Source organism: Brassica oleracea, chromosome C4, assembly GCF_000695525.1.
Source record: "Brassica oleracea var. oleracea cultivar TO1000 chromosome C4, BOL, whole genome shotgun sequence".
NCBI lineage: Eukaryota > Viridiplantae > Streptophyta > Magnoliopsida > Brassicales > Brassicaceae > Brassica > Brassica oleracea.
The window spans coordinates 15454832-15475081 of record NC_027751.1 but is presented as its reverse complement, the minus strand read 5'-3'; the positions used below and the strand labels follow the sequence as shown (position 1 = coordinate 15475081).

Genomic DNA, 20250 nt, shown 5'->3' with positions numbered 1-20250 from the left:
TTGTAATGTCGATGTAATGATTACGACGTATTTCTCATTCCACGTACATTCGTCGTAAACTTACATGGAGTTTACGACGAAATCTATTCGTCGTAAATTTACATGGCGTTTACGACGAAAGTTAGATTCCGCGTAATTTCGTTGTAAACACCATATAAATTTACGACGAAATATTTTCGTCGTAAATGTTCGTTGTTATGGGCACGTTTTCTTGTAGTGTTTCTGTCATACTATGGTTAGTTTTGTAGGGATACATCAATAATACTAAAAAAGTAAAAAGTAATAGCAATCATGTGACTCTGGAAATCTCATACCATTCCAAAACAAAGGTTCACGTGTAGCAAACTTTACATCGTACAAGTTGATATATTCGCACTTGCGTCTGTATCACTCCCACGATCACACCAACTGTGAGTAACTCACGCCGGTTGGTCTTTGAATTACCTTTTTCCCCACTGACCTATTTTAGAAGACGTGTATTTTTTTTATTTTTTTTTTTGCTTAATGACATATTGTTACATCATTTTTTGCCAATTCTAATTAGAGTTCTTGCGTAGAAGTTGAATATTCAAGCAATAAAGTCAAATGCTACGAAAAAATCATCTCGCGTTTGAGATAAGACTGTTGTCCAGTTTGACTTAGGTTGTGTGGATGGAGACTGACTCCAGCATATTGCGGTTCATGTGCGTATCTTTGTGAACTGTTTTACGTATTTCTATCGACATAAAAACAAACTTTGCAAGTGGGAAATTTGAAGAAATTATTCACTTGCAAAAAAGGTTTTTGGTTTCTTTTTCTTTGTCATGTGTAACGTGATCGGACATGATGATCAAAATGCGTTTCTATATTCTTTTTAGTTTTAAGGTTTTTATTGTTGGTATTTTGTGAAATTTCAATCTATCAATCAAAGGAAAAATTCTACTAGAAATACAGATCTAGGCAGCTCAAATAAAGGTAGCTCAGCTGATTCATGGTAATAGTGACATGTTCAATGATTTTTTTATGTACAGCTAAAGCCCAGTTTGGAGTAGGGTCCATATGTGTTATGGACCGGCGCTGCATGTGATCATGAAGATATTTTATCACGCGAAAACACTTTGACATATGCGTGAAAATTTTACATACGCTGAAGGCAGAGGAGATCTTACCCTGTAACTCTCATTCATATTAATTATGGTTTTGCATAGGGGTGGACAAAAAAACCGGAACCGAATTATCGAACCGAACAGACCCGAAAAAACAGGAACCGAACTGAACCGAATTTATGAATTATCTAATTGGATACTGAAATTTTATACCCGAATAACCGGAACCGAACCCGTACAGAACCGATAACCGAATAATACTATATAGAACCGGATGAAAAACCCTTATACACTTACCTTATACATATATCTTTATAGTTTATATTTTATATTTTATACACTTGCTATTTTTTATTGATCAACACTTGTCTTATAGGAGAACCTTGTATTGTTTGGATGTTTTATTCCCACAATTTGGATTTTGGTTTCTGAATGAGGAAATCGTTTGAATCTTATTTTGGTATTGGTTTTAACTCATTTATTTGCAAGTACATCAGATTAATTTGGGTAATATGGTTACAAAGCAACCATTTAGAACCAAACCCGATTGGAACTTTTTTCCGGTTCTAATATGGTTACCAAACTTCAGGAACCGAAAGAACCGAGAACCGAGAACCGAAAGAACCGACCCGAACTGAACCGAAGAACCGAACACCCACCCCTAGTTTTGCAAGAAGTTGATAGTGGTCAAAAAAAGTTGATAGTGGTCAAAAAGCCTGAATTTGAAGCTAGTTGTCTGTTCTTGAAGGTGGGATTAGCCAAGTTCCATTCCTACAAATAGAAGCAACTCAATGAGAAGAATCCCTAGCCTAGTAGTAGAGGAGTCAAGGTAAGATGCTAAGGTCCCAAAAGATGTCCAATTATTGAACCAGAACCTAGCTGAGAGGCCATTTTCCAGCCTTTGCTTAATGAGAGGAAAGACTATGTCCTTGAGCTTTAGTAGTTTGTTAGCGAGGCATGAGAAGGATACACTTGCTTTGGTAGTCCAATAATAGTTATCAATTGACCCTTTATGGATGAAATAACAAGATCCATATCAACTTGAGACAACATGCTTTGTTCCATGTACAGAGGTTTTTAACTCCAAGCCCCCTTGATCCTCTGTACGTATTAATCAGTTGAAGAAAAAACCCATAATATTCGAAATTCTTTGCGCTACTTAGGAGTTTCTCACAACTCCAGAAAACTAAATCTCTCAAACTACAAACCTCTCATTCATCAAATCTAGGTTATCTTACTGGTCAGTAAAGTCGCTCTCTTTTTCAGGCAAGTTGTTCTTTATAAGGCCGGTCACTGCAGGGATCACAACTTGTTGATGCTGTTCTTTCATTTTTCACAAAGCTTGTATTATCCGAATAAATTTGTTCTGTGTTTTTCCTATGAAAGGAAGATGTTGAAAGTCACAATTACATAGGAGTAGCCTAACTTTGAAATGTCAATTAAATTTTAACTTTTAAAATAAAAATATGAGTTGTTCAGAAAAAAAAAATGATTTTAAAAATTATTATATGTGTATATGATAGGAAACCCTCTATTTTAAATTACAGTGGTTAGTAATTCCATTAAACAATTAAATTCCCATTCTTGGTTAAATTTAATTGATTCAAACTCTTAAATTACTTTATGAAGCAAGAAAAAGTGTTCTCTTTACCTTTGTCAAGAAACCTAGTATCGTATAAAGGATTTCTTGTATTGATACGGGTCAATCGACCAAAGTATATATACAAACCGTTTACCTAATTCATAGGATCTAGAGAAGGAATATTTACATAATTATCACAAACTAATATGTAAAGAATATATGTCGTATATATCCCGTAATATCCCCCCTCAAGTTGGAGAGTGAAGATCAAGAACTCCCAACTTGGATAGAAACTCGTGAAACTCCTTTTGTCCAAGGGCCTTGGTAAAAATATCTGCTAGCTGCGTATGAGTCGAAACATGCTTCGTTGCAATGGTGCCTTTGACAATCTCGTCGCGTATAAAATGGCAATCATTCTCCACATGTTTCGTACGTTCGTGAAAGACCGGTTAGCAGCAAGGTAGATAGCAGACTTACTATCACAATGGAGAGGAGTAGGTTTAGTAAGTGGGATACCAAATGCGCGCAATAAGTTGTTGATTCCCATAATTTCCTGAACCGTGAAAGACATCGCACGATATTCAGCTTTACAGCTCGAACGAGAGACGTTTGGTTGCTTTTGTGTCTTCCAAGAGATCGAAGAGCCACCAAGAGTAATGTACCAACCAGTAAGAGAGCGAAGAGTAACAGGACAGCCATTCCAGTCCAAGTCGCACCAAGCCGTAAGATGTAAGTCGGTGTGAGCTCGCAACAAAATACCTTGCCCTGGAGTTCCCTTAAGATAACGAACAACTCGGAGCGCTGCGTCCCAATGAGCATGTTTTGGTTTTTGCATAAACTGAGACAGTATGTGAACAGAGTAAGAGAGATCAGGACAAGTCACAGCCAGATAGATGAGCCTTCCAATGAGTCTTCTATAAGCGGAAACATTTTTAAAATCTGGACCTTTGTCCAAGGCTAGACGATGATTCTGCTCCACTGGAAACGTAGCAGGTTTAGATGCAAGAAGACATGTTTCTTCTAAGATCCCAAGAGTATACTTCCTTTGGCAGAGATAAATACCAGTAGGACTCCTTGCGAGTTCAAGTCCAAGAAAGTATTTGGAAATACCTAAATCCTTCATATGAAAGCATTTGTTCATATAAGTTTTAAATGAAGCAAGAAGTGTCAGGTTACTTGCGGAGACAATCAGATCATCCACATAAACGAGCACCATGATGTACTCTGAACCGCGATCCAAAATAAATAAAGAGTAATCGGGAGGCCCCTGAGAAAACCCATAATTTCGTAAGGATATAGATAACTTCTCGAACCAGCAGCGTGGTGCCTGACGAAGACCATAGAGAGACTTATTTAAACGACAAACTTTGTTCTTGTCAGAGCCACAGAACCCTGAAGGAGGTCGCATATAAACTTCCTCTTTCAAATCTCCGTGTAAGAAAGCATTATGGACGTCCATCTGATGGATCTCCCAATTTCGAGATGCAGCGATCTGTAAGAAAGTGTGTATTGTTGTCATCCTTGCAACAGGGGCGAAGGTTTCATCGTAGTCATCACCTTCGACCTGATTATTTCCCATTACGACGAGATGCACCTTATATTGTTCTAAGGTTCCATCGGCGCGAAACTTGAGTTTAAGAACCCATTTACAGCCCATGGCGTGCTTGCCAGGAGGAAGATCTACCATTGTCCACGTTCCACTGTCCTCTAATGCAACATATTCTATTGTTATCGCATTTCGCCAGTTTTCATCAAGGATCGCCTGTTTATATGAACGAGGCTCAGCAAGCGAAGATATGGCAGCAAGGAAAGCACAGTGACTTTCGGAGAAGTTGGAGCAATCGATGTAAAATTCCAGTGAATAAGGTGCAGTCGCTTGACAAGTGACAAGGGGCGAAATTGTATGGAGCCCATAGTCATTAAGCTTTGCAGGTAAGGATTTATTCTGTAGACCACGACCCAACTCCTGGATCGGGGCAGGTGGTTCTGCTCTTATGTCTGTAGACAAATCAGTAGGTAAGTCAGGCAAAACTGAAGTGTCCTGAACGGTAGTAGGAGAAGGTAACGCAGGTAATGAGAGAGAGCCTTCCATGTCAGAGAGATCCATAGGGACTGTAGGAGATAAATCAGTTTGTGTACCAGATGTGTTCGACGCTGGAGAAGAAATATCATTTTATGACAACGATGGTGTGGCATCAGGAAGAACAGGTGTAGTATTAGGAACAACGACTATGTCATCAGGTTCAGGTTCAGGGTCAGGACTAGGTTCTTCGTTTTGCAGAGAAACAGTAACTGGTGTTGCAGAAGTGTCAGCGATAGGTGTGATACTTGGAGTGTGAAGTATCGAACGATTAGCATAAGGGAACTCTGTTTCACAAAACACAACATCACGACTAACAAATATCTTTCATGTGTCGGGATTAAGGACACGCCACCCCTTTTTACCAGTCGGGTAACCGATAAACACACCTTGCACACTGCGTGAATCAAACTTGTCTCCTCTGTGGTTTTGGTTGTGTGCATAGCAGAGACATCCAAAAACCCGTAAGTGTGTCAAAGGAGGAGATCGAAGATAGAGTCTTTCAAAAGGTGTTTGTCCATTTAGCAACTTAGACGGTGTGCGGTTAATAAGATAGGCTGCAGTCAAGATACATTCCCCCCAAAACTCGATAGGGAGAGAGGACTGAAATCGTAAAGCGCGAGCAACGTTCAAAATGTGACGGTGCTTTCTTTCAACTCTGCCATTCTGTTGTGGCGTACCGACACAAGAAGTCTCGTGTATAATTCCATGTTCTCGGAAGAAAGACGTCATGCACATGAATTCAGTGCCATTATCACTGCGAATCTTTCTCACATCTGTATCAAATTGGCGCTTGACCATAGTAATGAAGTTTCGAATTGTAGCAGAAACGTCTTGCTTTGAAGGTAAGAGATAAAGCCAAATACTGCGAGAATAATCGTCAACGACGGTCAAGAAGTAACGGGAACCACAGCGAGATGGAGTACGGTAAGGACCCCACAAATAAAAATGCACCAAATCAAATAATGACTTTGTTGTATTAGAACTGTTTGGAAAAGAACAACGAGTTTGCTTGGCGCGAATACAAGTGTCGCAGACCTTATTCTTAAAACCACTATCATTAGAAACAAAAATAGGTAGTAAATCCAAAACACCAGCAGAGGGATGTCCTAAGCGATGATGCCACAAATCCGGAGTAACAGGTTTCTCCTGATGAATCGCCCCAGCAAACTCCATCCCTCGCAAAAAATAAAGTCCAATTGTCTGCTCAGCCACTCCAATCAGCGTCCTGGTAATGCGGTCCTGAATCAATCCAAGTTTATCAGAAATCTGAAAGATACAAGTTTTCTATCGAGCTAACTGAGAAACCGATATCAAATGGCATTGGAGGGCGTTAACGTATAAAACGTCCTGAATCGTAAGTAGGGAACTTAAAATAATTGTCCCTCTTTGTGTCACAAGTGTAAGCCTTCCATCAGGCAATTTTACAGGTAAAGAAGCAGTATCACGTATATCAATGAGAAAACCAAGTGTTCCTGTCATGTGGTTTGTGGCTCCAGAATCAACAATCCAAGAGGAAACAGAAGACGTACCGCTTAATGTATTCGACGCTGGCTTATGTTCATTCAAGAGTGTCACCAACGTCTTCCATTGCTCGTCACTTAGTCCAGTAAGTCCAACACGATCAGTGGCAGTAAGTGTGTTGGCGGAGTGTTGTTGTGTCGAAGTGGTCACTGCATTAACGCGAGCAGGTGCAGCTGAGGGCTGTCGGGAAGAAGGCGACGAGGTTCCTTGTCCATTACTTGTCTGGAAACGACCACGAGGCCTGTCTCCCCACCAATCAGGATATCCCAAACTGCGAAAACAATTTGTCGCTAGGTGACCTTTGCGACCACAACTAGAGCAAAGCAGCTTCATTCTTTCTTCTCGAGAAACAAACTGACCACGCGAAGATGCAGAGCTTACGCCAGCGGATGTACGAACAGCGTGTGCCATTGTTTCAGCTCGGTCATCTAGCACACGAGTTGTGTGTTTTGAATCCTCATCTTGAAGAAGCACATTGTATGCCTGGTCGAGAGAGGGTAAAGGATCTCGTGAGAGGAGACTCGATTTAACCGCACCATAGAGAGACTCATCAAGACCTTTGAGAAACTCATGAAGTCGATCCTCCTCTCTTTCTTTCTCAAGATTCTGACCAACCGCGCAGCCGCAATTCTTGGTAATGCGATGCTCAGACAAAGAAGTCCACAGTTGCATCAGCTTCCCGTAGTAAGTTTCAATAGACAACCCATGCTGTCTGCAAGTAGCGAGTTCTGCTTTAATGCGTTGAACCCTCTGCCCGTTGTTAACTGAGTACCTCTTGTGGATATGTTCCCAATAGTCGCTAGCGATTTCGAGATGAGAGAGGTTGGAATGAACAGATTCAGCTATAGTAAGCTTCATCCAAGACAAAACCAAAGCGTTGTTGGTCCACCAGTCATCCAAGTCTGGGGAGTCGAAACCTGGTTGAGGAATTGAACCATCAACGAAACCAAACTTTTTCCTTGCCTTAAGAGCCATGCGCAGGTTAGTAGACCACTCGTTGTAATTAGGTCCTTTGAGCAATGGCTGAGAGATGACAGAGCCGGGATTATCACTTGAGGAGAGATCGTACGGTGAGATCGTACGTCTTCGTACCTCCACACGTGACTCCGAGCCTGCAGTCTTCCTGGAGGAACTCTGAGAATCATCTTTGCCGTCGTTACTTCCCATAGCTCAAGAGAAAAAAAAATATCAAAGAACGAAGAAGATCAAAGAGATCAATAAGGAGCTAAAAGAAAGATTTTTGTGCTTTTAGAGCTCTGATACCATGTCAAGAAACCTAGTATCATATAAAGGATTTCTTGTATTGATATGGGTCAATCGACCAAAGTATATATACAAACCGTTTTACCTAATTCACAGGATCTAGAGAAGGAATATTTACATAATTATCACAAACTAATATGTACAGAATATATGTCGTATATATCCCGTAATAACCTTGTTTGTTTGTTTTTTTATAAGTTTCTCTTTACCTTGTATATGAGTTTTTTTATTGCATTTCTCTTGTGCGTGTAGCTTTGAAGAAGGTTTCTAAGATACAAATGAAGAATTTGTTTATCAACATCAGTTGAGATTTTGTAGAAATAACTCATCTCAATTGAAGATATCGGCTTCTCCAGAAATCATCAGTTTATGCGGTTTGACTCGTGCACCATTAACCTATTACGGGTTGACTCACATAAATCGAAAACTGCTTGAATTGAACTAAAAAACCCCACAAGAAAAGGAAAATGGCATAATTGGTCTACCGGTCAAAGTTTATTTTCACATCTCTATATCTAATGTAGATCAGGATTCAGTGTAGTCATAGCCGGTCCTACAAATTGTAAGGCTAGAAGCAATTTTTTTAAAACATAGCTGCCTATAAAGAAAAACAGAGAAGAAAAAATATAAAAATGACAAGTTTTACTAAAGATTCAAACCCAAGTTACTAACACATAATTCCAGCAAATGAAACTACACCACTACACTAAAAGAGAATCTTGAAAATATATGGCCGGATTATTTATATTCATATACTCAACAATGGCCGGCTCTGAGTGTAGTTATACTATCCTTTTTTTTTTGTCAACTGTTTCTTTCATTTAGAAAGACCATTACAAGAGAAGCATCAAGCTTAAATCTCATCATACAATCTCGACATAAAATAAAATCACTAGGCCCATTTCATGATCCAATAGGCTTTTCGAGTTCCACGCAAGTAGTATACGCGTCTTCATCACGGGAAAGACGTGATACGCGTCCTCATCCTACTGTGCATGAATAATGAAGCTTCTGGACTTGACACGCGTCTGTCACACCACTGCATGGGATGAGAAGAAGTCGGAATACCTCGCCGGCGGCAGATAGCTGACTGCTCTGGCATGGTCACCAACGAGCTTTGAGCTTCTCGATCTCATGCCTTTCATCCAACCGTCGCTTTAATGAAATCCACCATCATCTTCATTGGATAATAACTATGGAATTACTCAATTGATCAATAGAAAATCTTTATCGGATCATCTCCGATATAGGGAGGATGAGATTACTCCAACATCATCTCCGCATTTCTATTTAGGAAACTTCACACAAGAGCCTATTCTTTAGCTCCATCTTTAAGAAAGTGAAGATTGACTCCTTTAAGAAAGGAGTACATGCAAATCCAATAAAGAAGAAGAGAACCCCATAATAAACGAACGGGATTTAAGGATCCACCGTGAAAGAGGAGAATCATAGATACTAAATCAATCTCAATCGAAGAACATCAAAACACAATCATAAAGTTTTGCTTCGATTTAGATTGAATATACAACAAAAATTCGCCACTGCGAATATTATTTATCGCCACCGCGAATATATTAGTCGCCAAAGCGAAGAGGAAAGTATAATACAAAGCCAAAAAAACAAAATCAAAAGATTATGGTGACTGGCGGCAAAGAGCCAACGCCCACCGGAGCATATAAGTTTGGTCGGAAGTTTCTTTTAGAAAGAAGTCGGAGAAAAAGCTAGAGAGAGATTAGTATCCCCGTAGTTATACTATCCAAAATAAAAAAAAAAACTTTAAACATAATAGTCAAATCAAACTAAAACCTACTAAAAAGTAACAAACCGAATCGAATCATTTATAAATGTCTAAATGATTTCTATATTTTTATATCTAAAATGCTAGAATCAAATAATAAACTAAATGAATCGCTGAATTTTTTAAATATGAATATATATATCTAAAATATTGATTATATTAAGATTTAAAGTTAAGTAAATATTTCTTATCTGAATTGAAATGATTTGCAGGAAAAAAAAAAGAAGAGAATTGAAATGATTTGAATTACCTTATTCCAAAGTCCAAACCAAACCAAAAAATCAAAAGAACCTAACCGAAATCAACTAAAGAAAACTGAAAAAAAAGCAAAGCCGAATGAATGAATTGGTTTTGGTCTCCAATTTTTTTGTTTGTTTGTGCATTTTAGGGCAGAACTGCCTTGCTTCCTTTTCAACTACTATACCTTTCATTCGCGCTTCCCAACATTGCAAAAGTTTCAGGGTTTTGGTCTCAACGAAGAAGAAGAAGCCCAAATTTCACAGATGAATATGGACGGGCCTCTTGATTTCGAGAACGAAGATCCTCTTGTTAACCCTCCACCATCTGCTGAGAAAAGGTCAAATCCCTTTTTTTCTTATTTGCTTATTCCGATCGATAATTCTCTTGATTTTGCTTGTCAATTTTAGATAAATTGTTTAGGGTTAATTAATGGCAAAGTAATTCCCAAAAAGGCTCAAGCTTTGTTGATAAAGCTCTCAACATTGTTTTTGTCTTTTGACACCAGGAAGAAAGTGATTGGGTTGGATGATCTCCTCTCTGATTTTTACAAAGAGAAGAGCAAACTCATAGACAGAGGAAACAGGAAACGCAAAGCCTCCTCTAAGCTTTACGATTCAGATGATGATGAACGTGGCCAGGAAGCTTTGCTTTCCATTGTTGATGACTGTCGCAATCAGGCATGAATCTTTGTAAAATTTCATCAATCACATTCTTTTTTAAGTTTATTTTTGTCATATAATATTTCTGCTTGGTGATTACATGTTTTCAGATGAATGAGATATGCAGCGAAGAAGATACGCAGGAGTGGGGTTTATGTTTGTTTGGAGATCAGGTTAGGGGCTTGTTTTATTCCAATGTTATTGATATAGTTTGTTAAATAGTTATTGTCTCTGATGTTATATTATTACAGAAAGCTCCAACGCGTTCACTGCTTACTGATCTCGATAACTGCTACTTGTTGAAAGAGTTTTTGAGTAGTCAGCTTAACTCGGTGGTGGATCTTAGTCCAGATAACGGTTAGTTTTCTATGAACTAATCGCTTTTTAATTGATTTTCCTTATCTCCGGTTTAAACTAGTAGCCTCCAAATGTACAATCTCAGGAACAGCATTTCTTGAGGGGTTGCTGGCTAACGGCTGGCTCACAAAACTGATCTTGACGTGTGCACGTGTGGAAACAATCATATGCAAATGGACGCTTGATATATGTACGTCGTCTACCTCTTTCTTCAAGTTTCTTTTTATTACAGAGGTTCTGGCTAACCCAATGCTCTGGGACTTGTCAGTGTTGTATTCACCAAAAGAAGACCTGAGATCTTCTGCTTGTGACTTCTGGTGTTCCATACTGTTATCACAAAACGAGGTACTGCTATCCATTTTTCTTCTTTACTAACCAGACTGAAACTGACTCCTTGGTTGTTGTTAAACATTGTGGTTTAATCAGGTTAATGGAGCTCCTGTTGAAATTCAATGGCTTCCTAACTATCAGATACTTAAAGAAGCTCTTGAATCATATGGGTTCAGAATCAATTCATCACAAAATGCTGAGCTACCTGAAGCAGGTGAGTTTCCTTGTTGCTCCCTTTTGTTTTTTTTTTATTAGAGACTTATCTATCTACTGAAGTCTATTAACTTTTGGTTTGAAGATTCCAAGTCTCAAGGTCCTCCTCCGAATATTAGAGCTTGGCTCAAATTTGTTGCTGCTTGTTGTCAGATAAGGTTTGTGACGCAAAACTCCCTTTTAAGTATAACTGTAAAAAGCCTATTTTCAAATGCCTTCTCTGTTGCTTCATTGATTCAGATGTAAAAAGCCTATTTTCAACGCATCTCAACTTGAACAAATAGCCGAAGTCCTTGTGTGGCTGCTCTTAGATCGCGGACTTCAAGGTCTCTCGCTTCTCCTACAAGAGTGCTGTATATCTTTTACTGAATCCTTCAAAGAGGAAGAATGGGTTTCAAGTTGCAAGAACATAGCAAACTCTCTTGCTTCCAGGTTCGAACCTCCTTTTTTACTTGTAGCCGTTATCCTTGCGCCGTTTGTCTTATCTGGTTTTGATTCATTTGCAGAGTGCCTCAAGACATGAACTGTTTGAGGATAGTGGAGTCCGTAGCAGGTGTTGATGCCCGAAGCAAGCATTTGAGAAGTACCATCGCTAATCAAATGCTTGTTGTTTTACTTAAACATAAGGTAAACTATCTACCAACTCAAAGCAAGTTAAGACTGTGAGTCAATGCGTTTATACACATTACTCTGGTCTTTGAGTCTCAGGAGAGCGATGAGAATTTGATGAGCTCGCTGATGTCTATCAATCTGAAGGAGAAGAGTTGCAACCTTTTCAGAACTTACATGATGTTGGTGTTGGCAGAGAACTGGCTATTGTCAAGTAAGTTGGTTGAGGAAAAGCCTGTGCTGAGAGAAATGTGGGCTGTGTTTCTCAGAAATTGTTTTTGTCAGATCAATAGCACCGATCTTCGGCCTTTTGCATCAAAAGTGAGTAGAAAAATAAAATAAAAAACACTTGTATTCTTTTGCTTTGATCCTAGTCTTTAATCTCTGCTTTGTGGTTATTGACACAGGTTCGTACCAAAGCCTCATATCTTCTTCAAGGATGCAGAAGCGATTGAAGTGGTAAACAAACGTTGGCATTAAGTCTCCAAAGTGAAATTTAGTTAGTTTTAGGTTTTGGTTTTGGTTTTTAGCTTTAGTTTAACTCTTTACCACTGAAAAAACTAAACTTTCGATCCCTCTATTAAGCTTTCTTTTTACCCATGTCTTGGGTGTAAAAGAAAAATTCACCCTTGTGTCATTGATAGATTTGGTATATGTTACCAAATCTAATACAACTCATTGAGTGGTCCTACTGTTGTAAGTTATGTTAACTAATGAATATTTTAGTGCTAATTCAGGCTTTACTAATTCGCTATCAAGCTGGTTAATTATGTCGGGCGTTAAGAATAATTGGCCACCTAACTGATTAGCCTTTAGTAATGATGATGGGACTTGTAGCAAACTAACAATTCTGATAAAATCGTGATTGGAGAATATTTTGGTTACAAGTTGTAGAAAATAAAAGAGATTTTGGTAAAATTAAGAAGCATAGAAACTAGAAATGAAGATTGGAATACACTCAATAAAAGGGGTCAATGTGCGCAATAAAAAAAATATAAGGGGCAATATAAATGATAAGTCCTTTTCTTGCTTTCTTGTAATAGCAACTCACAGTCATAATGGGCACCGTTGGGATGGGACGTAAAGGACTTTTTAGTTGCTCCTTAGTTTTCCTCTTTTTGAAATGTGCGGTTTCTTTTCCCTTGTTTTTTTATTTAACCCACCAACAATAAGATTCTTTTACTCCCACATTAAGCATCTATTACGCCGGTTTCATATCTTTGTAACATGATCTAGAGCTCTATTAAAGTAACTAATGATGATGGATTTTTTTTGTTAGACGATATACATTATGGAAACTTGAAAATTAGAACAATACATCAATATATATATAAACGGAATTAATTTGGAAAAGAAGTTGAGACATGCGAATAAGAACAAAAGGGAAGATGTTAGGTTATCAGTAACATACTTTTGCTGACCAACTTTTCTCCATCCATGTTCACATCACACACACAAATACTCTATAAATAGTTAAATACTTTTGGAATATGAGTATATAAACGCGCGTACGTGTGAATTCACATGAACAAGGAAAGAAAATTGCATACGTGTGGACATGTGTGATCGACGTCAACTTTAGAAATATGTTTCAGAATGAAGCAATAGATTCATTCAGGAAATGTTATTAGGGTCCCATTGCCATTGGAAGTTTGTATAATTTTAGACCAGGCCCGGGCAACGACTGTGTATGGAAAAGGTGTAGTGGCCATAACTCATACACATTTTGATATATTAAGAATTAACTAGCAGGGACAACCATCTTAAGAAATTAATATTGGAGAAAAAATACCAATTCATATTTATAAAGAAAAAAAGTAAATGGGACCTGTTTTATTTTGTAGTATATAAGCTGAAAGTTATGCTTGTTAGCAAACGAATCCAGATTATAGTTGAATTTTAAAACTTTAGTATATAGTATCAGTTGGTAAAAATCATTGTTATTGGTGAGATATTGGTTTCCTTCTCTCTTTTACTAAAAAAAAAATCATTACAATGAATAATATAAGGTGGACGTCACATGGCCTTACTTATCAAGGGTTTAAAAGTTTTTACACTTATTTGAAGTCTGATTATTAAAGAGTGTAGTTTCTTACATATTATATGATGCAAAGCTTAAAAAAAATTAGATTGCTTCAAAGAGATGAATTCGTTGTGGTCGTGTGATATGAAAAGAACATGTCTATCGAAAAATTTCGTAGATGCAGAACCGTTTGTTGATCCGAGTGTTACAAGAAAAGCTATATTGTAGAACATTATATGTGAAGTTGTTCATTAATATTGTATATGTTACTAGTAGTTTATCAATCATCTGTAATAGAAATATAAATTATATAATAATGTTTTCAGTGTTAAAAATGATAATAATATGTTATAGGTACAAGCTTTGAGACAAAAAAAAACAATAGAAAATTTTATGGTCTAAAGATTTCATTACCAAACTGAAAACATTTTGACACATTGGCGATTAGCCGTCAATGAACACTTCCAGAAACAATAGCCTAAACAAGGGATAACAAATCTCCAACCAACAGAGACGAAGATAAAACAAATAATACACAAACAAATTATCCAAAAACCTTGAAGAACAAAGAAAATTCGAAAGATCATCGGAATAACCAAAAAAGAGCAACAAAGGCTGACAAACAAAGCTCTGAAGACACATTCCAATGGCCTTCATCCGAAGACAAGAGAAGAGCCAAAGATATGGGATAAATTGCGAAAAATACACACCGAATAGTTTGAAGATAGACCCAAGAACAAAAATTAACTCCTAAAACACCTAATTTCCAACCTGAATAATCTTAACTCAAGACAAAAGGCAATCGTTTAACTATGAATATTTTTTTCAAATTCACAGACTAGTCGTGTTACCAAATATTAAGCTATTATGGTTGCAGAAAGATGCGATACAATCGTAGAAGAGGTAAATAACACTGGTAAGTTTTGTTAAGGAACAAAATACAATAGTTGCTATGACTTATGCGTATGAAACCGAACATACATTTGATACTTACTAAACCTGAAACAGATACAATTAGTTTGATTTAGTCTCTTAAGTATTGCAAACTAAAATTCTCTACTTCTCTCGCATCGAGACCGAAAAGACCATGTAATAACTACTTTACTGTTCAGTCAAATTGCGATCAAGAATCATTATTACCGTTTAACGCGTTTTTCTGTTTTGTATTTTTTGTAAAATCTAAAAAAGTGAAGGAAAAAGTCAATAAAGATTCTCTTTAATGGAAAAAAAGGTTCAGACATTTTTGTCTCAGGTCCTTGTGACTAGTCTAAAAAACACCCACTAATTAACATAAATAAAACCAGTGCAAATCAAATCTATCCTATATTTTATTTATAACGATGACAACATACAATATAAACCATCATAACTCATATATAACTCTCTCACTCACTCTACTACTGATTCATTGAAGAAGATGGATAGACCACAGAATTACCTGCTTAGTTGTGGTATAAAGGTAAATTAAACACAATTCTACATTCTTCTTCAAGAGCTTAATTCACTTTCTTTTTCTAATTTTTTTTATTCACTTTCAATTTTCTTCCAAACTCAGATGTTTATTTTTGTGGGCAGACAATAGAAGAGTTAAGACATTCACTTCTCCACACAAGAGTGGAGTTAGAGCAAACAATAAGGGTAGCCCAAGAAGAACTCAATGCCAAAGACAACCACATAATGCAGCTCAAAGATCTCCTCAACAAAACTATTAAAGAGAAAGATGAAGCACAAGAGAGATACAAGAAGCTTCTTCTTGACAAAAACATCATCCTTCAACACCAAACTGTAGATGAACAAGACCCACACATCAGTGGGCTTCTTTCATCCGACGGTGAGGAAAGCATTGTCTCATCTTTTGAACCGCCGATGCAGCTCGAGTTAGATTTTCCAGACATGACATTACCGGAGAAAGGGAAGCTTTTAAATGCGGTTTTGAAGGCAGGGCCTCTGCTTCAGACTCTGCTTTTGGCTGGACAGCTTCCACAATGGCGTTATCCACCACCGCAGCTAGAGTCATTCGAAATTCCACCGGTGATTATTCCTGAAGCAACGCCATTGTCACCAAATAGCTGTGGGAGTAATCTTAACCGGAAGAGGGTTCACTGCGATGATTCTAGTTCCAAAAGAGAGACCAAGTACCAAAGACTTCTCCTTCCTTGATTGTTGATGTAATCATATTTTCATTCAAGCATCAAGTATGTTTATGAAGAGTTCATTTTTCTTTGTTTCTTTCCACTGCAAAAAAAAGCATTGGAGCTTGAATCCTTTTTCTCCCATGTGGAGGCTGTTATAGTGGGTCCATGGACTGACCCGGTCTGGTTTTGAACAGGCCGAGCGCTAGAGCTTGAATTATTTCCTCTCATGTAAGGTTGTTATGGTGAGTCCAAAGGCTGATTAGGTTAACATCGTCCATAGATTGTTTGCAAGTTAGCAGCGTGGAGCTTCTGATTAGCTATGCAAAATTTTAGGTCCAGCTTTTAAAGCTTTGAATCAATATTAAAACCGGCCGGGACTTAAACGGATTTAGGCTAAAATAGACTGGCCTGGCCCTTTTCAACAATTCTATTCCCTTGTGTGTGTAAAAGAAGACAGAGAAAGTGTGCGAGGAAGACTTTAAGATGAAATGATGTGAGGTTGATGAGTGAACAGTGATTTGGATTTTTGGTACCCATCAAATCTGAATCAGTATCTTCTAAGAAGATATAAATAAAAATAAAACTAATTTTGTCAGCGACAATAACAGTTATCTTGCCTATAGGCGGCATGTGTAGGAGTCGGTGGAGCCTAAAGAAAAAAGTGTGCGAGGAGGACCAATTTTCTTGGTTATGCTTTTTTGCACTATTCTTTTTGACTAATTCACCCACTAACCTTATTTTTTTCCAAATACAAGATATCTTTAGCCTACTCTTAACATCAGTAGCAAATCATTCACATAGGTTATTTAAGAGCAAGCAAGAAAGTAGCAAACACAAAAGCATAACCAAATAATGAGTTTATAACAGGAGAACTTAGCTTGCTTACATAAAGTACTTTTGTTTTTATGAATCTAAACGACAATAAAATACCCAACATTCCATGTTAACAAACAAATCAAATATTTCAGAAATGATATCATGGAGAAGTTGATGAGTTTGTGTAAAGGTTGGTCAGCTTGCATAATCGAGTGGTTTCTAGTGGGCTTCAACAACTTTTCCGATCTAGTACGATATATTGAATTGTTGGGAGAAAATCTCACATATTATATTTTTTGGATCTCGGCCTTGCGATCAATCGGGTCTAGCTGGTGCCGGTGATCAAACCCCCAAAAAACTAGTTGGTTGGATCTCGGCCTGCTGTATACCTCCGAGTTATAAAAAAATATAATACATGTAAATTTTTAGTAATTATGATTTTGTGTAGAATGTATAATTTCTGTTGAAATTTTGTTTTATAATCGTTCTATAAAAATATAGTAAATTATTTTAGAAGGAAAAAAAATTGAAGTATCGTAAATAATTTATTTTTGATACGTAATATATTCAAACGAAAAGTATGTTTTTAAGAGAGGTTACAAGGAAGTATTGAACAGGCCAACTAAATAAGGTTCAAAACGAAAAGGTTGGATTCTTTAAACATTTTTCTTATGGGCTCTTAAACATTTTCAGAGGAAAAAAAGAGATGGAAGTGTGATAGAAGAAACAAACTTAAAAAGAAACGAGAAGCAAGAGAAACAACCTCTTTATCTTTCTTTTTTTTGTCAACAATGAATAGCAACCTCTCTTTTTTATATCAACTTATTTCATTAATTTGAATGAGATAATGCATAGTCTTCTTCAAGAAGAGGTGTTATGTTGTTTGGTACATACTAATGAAATAAAAAAGAAGTTTGATTTGGATTTGAAGTTGCTACCTTATCTGCCACCTTATTTGATCTTCTGTTGATCCACTCAAATTGTATTGCTTCGAACTTCTTACACCACTCTCTAATATCTCTTGTCCAATTGTAAACTGGAAACTGAAGCTTATTGTCTTGTAGAATCTCTTTTGCAGTCTTGTGATCTGTTTCCATAATTATCTTACGATGACCCATGCTCTAACAATGCTGAAGCGCCAGCAGAATAGCTTGTAGTTCACTTTCCAGAGGCCTTTGTACTTGTTTTCCTATAGCTTGTGCGACACCTCGATATGTTCCATTTGAATCTCTTACAACCCAACCCGCAGTTGTTATTGTTTCTTGATTGATGAAACTTCCATATGTATTGCATTTTACCCATCCCTGTGGAGGCCTTGTCCAATGTCCATATGATTGAACTGTTGTAGTATTGTTTCTCCGATCAACCACATTTGTTTCTGCATCTTCTATCTGCTTCCACTCCTTTGCATCACTTTTAGCATATTGAATGATATTCATCCAATGTGTTTGTTTTTGTTGGAAAACTAACACATTTCTTCTTTTCCACAATCTCCAGAGGATCCATAATGGTATGTCCTGAAAATGTCTTAATCTTGTTGATGTACAAATCTGTAGACAAGCTCCAATTGTGTCTTCCAAACTGGCCGATTGATTGAGAATCGTTAGATTAGAAATTCCTGAAGCTCTCCATATCTTCTTTGCATACTCACATTCAAAGAATATATGATCTTCAGTTTCTTCTTCATTACAACATCGTCGACATACTGCATCTCTTATCACATGTCTTCGTTTCAAATTGCTACCAGTAGCTAGTGAATGGGTCAATAATCTCCAGAGAAAATGTTTCAGCTTTGCTGGAGCTTTTGTCTTCCAAATCTTTGCTTTAAGCTATGTATTTCCATATGTAGGTATTGGTTGGTTATTGTTTGGTAAATGTGTACCAAGCCAATACCCTGACATCACCGAATAAATCCTATTATCATTGTAATGCCAACCTGATAAATCTTGTTGTGCCGTTGGACTAATCTTTAGTGCCAGTATCTTTTCAACATCTTCAGCAATGAATTCCTCTCGAAGTTTCTCTATGTCCCATTGATTCCTATCTGGAAGGAAGTACTGACTAACTTTGGCTCCTTGAGTTATATGGTGTCGAGGTTTTGGAGCTCGAGGAGGGTGGTCCGGTATCCATGGATCTTCCCACATATTAACATATGATCCATCTCCAATAATGTATCTCAACCCCTTTGTGATTAAGTCCCGTCCATGTAAAATTGACTTCCATCCATATGAAGCTTTCCTTTTCAGAGTAGATTTAAGAATATCACCATCAAGGAAGTATCTAGCCCGAAGAACTCTTGCCATTAAACAGTTTGGTTTCTGCATAATCCTCCAAATGTTTACTCAGAAGAGCTTGGTCGAAAATTTCCAAATCTCTAAACCCAATACCTTCTTCTCTCTTTGGTACACTTATTCTCTTCCAGACATACTAATGAAGTCTCTTTCTATTTCATGTTCCCTACCGGAACTGGGCCAGGATACTATTTATCTCTTCGCCGATTTCCTTAGGGAGCCGAAAGATATTCATTGAGAATATTGGCATAGCAATGGCGATTGCTTTTAAAAGAACCCCTTTTATCTTGTAGAAATAAGAAGAAAGGTAAATGGTATTTCAATTCTTCAGAAAATAATTGATTATGTGTTGGATGAATGATCCAAAATAAAAGAATAGAAATAAAAAATTGATGAATAGGATGAACAGAAATCTGTTGGGTTGGCCCAAACGGAATTTCTTGGAGTATTTCAAACCCACTTTACTATATAACTCTTTAAAAAAAAAACAAATCCTGCGCATTATTTTTTTTTGGTGGGTTTACATATCTGTTTTGATATCTAGTTTATGAGTTCAACTCAATTATTTTTTTTTTTGAAAAAGTTCAACTTCAATTATTACATGCATATTTGTTTTGATTTCGTTGCGTTATTTTATATTACGGCTTATGATAAAGAAATAAAGCATGCACGTAAATCTAACAAGAGTCATCTTCATGCACGAGTTTTTATTCTATTTCAGCTTTCCAACAAAGAAAGGGAAAGCACATAGTTTAAACTTTTCTACAATTGCAAGTTAATGCTCGAATCTAATCATATACTCCCTCCGTTTTTTAATATAAATCGTTTTAGAATTGTGCACGTAGATTAAGAAATCATTAATTTTTTATATTTTCTAAACAAAAACATCATTAATTATTTACTTAACCACAAATTAACTAATAATAAAATAGAAGGTATATTATCATTGGTCATGTAACATTAAGTGTTAATAAATTTTACATAGAAAACCAAAAACGTCATATAATTTGAAACATAAAAATTCTTCTAAAACGACTTATATAAAAAAAACGGAGGGAGTAGTATATTTATTATATTTGTTCCTCAAAAAGATGCAAAGTGAAGTTTATTGTTTGCATATTCAGAAGGGATATTGTTGCTTTGAACGTGGTCGTTTTTCTGGTTGAACATTGATCAAATATTGAAACAATAGCTTATCATTTATTATATAGCTTTACCAATCCCGTTAATATACGGCTTCCTCGT

General features: G+C 36.9%; 2 protein-coding genes across 3 annotated transcripts; both read left to right on the top strand.

The window, feature by feature from the left end:
• The first annotated feature begins 9643 nt into the window (after positions 1-9643).
• Positions 9644-12489, top strand: LOC106339584. Of its 2 annotated transcripts, none has more exons than XM_013778420.1 (12): positions 9644-9909; positions 10078-10249; positions 10342-10404; positions 10483-10588; positions 10674-10778; positions 10857-10933; positions 11015-11132; positions 11217-11289; positions 11372-11563; positions 11638-11758; positions 11834-12061; positions 12148-12489. In XM_013778420.1, the coding sequence occupies exons 1-12, from the start codon at positions 9836-9838 to the stop codon at positions 12193-12195; spliced, it is 1377 nt and encodes a 458-aa protein (XP_013633874.1). In that variant the 5' UTR covers positions 9644-9835; the 3' UTR covers positions 12196-12489. The 2 variants fall into 2 exon arrangements, with proteins under 2 accessions (XP_013633874.1, XP_013633875.1); XM_013778421.1 differs by having other exon boundaries at positions 9647-9909; positions 11840-12061.
• A 2601-nt stretch (positions 12490-15090) lies between these two features.
• LOC106340504 lies at positions 15091-16095 on the top strand. The gene is made up of 2 exons (XM_013779375.1): positions 15091-15222; positions 15339-16095. Exons 1-2 carry the CDS (start codon positions 15181-15183, stop codon positions 15921-15923), a joined length of 627 nt encoding a protein of 208 aa, XP_013634829.1. The 5' UTR covers positions 15091-15180; the 3' UTR covers positions 15924-16095.
• The last annotated feature ends 4155 nt before the right edge of the window (positions 16096-20250 follow it).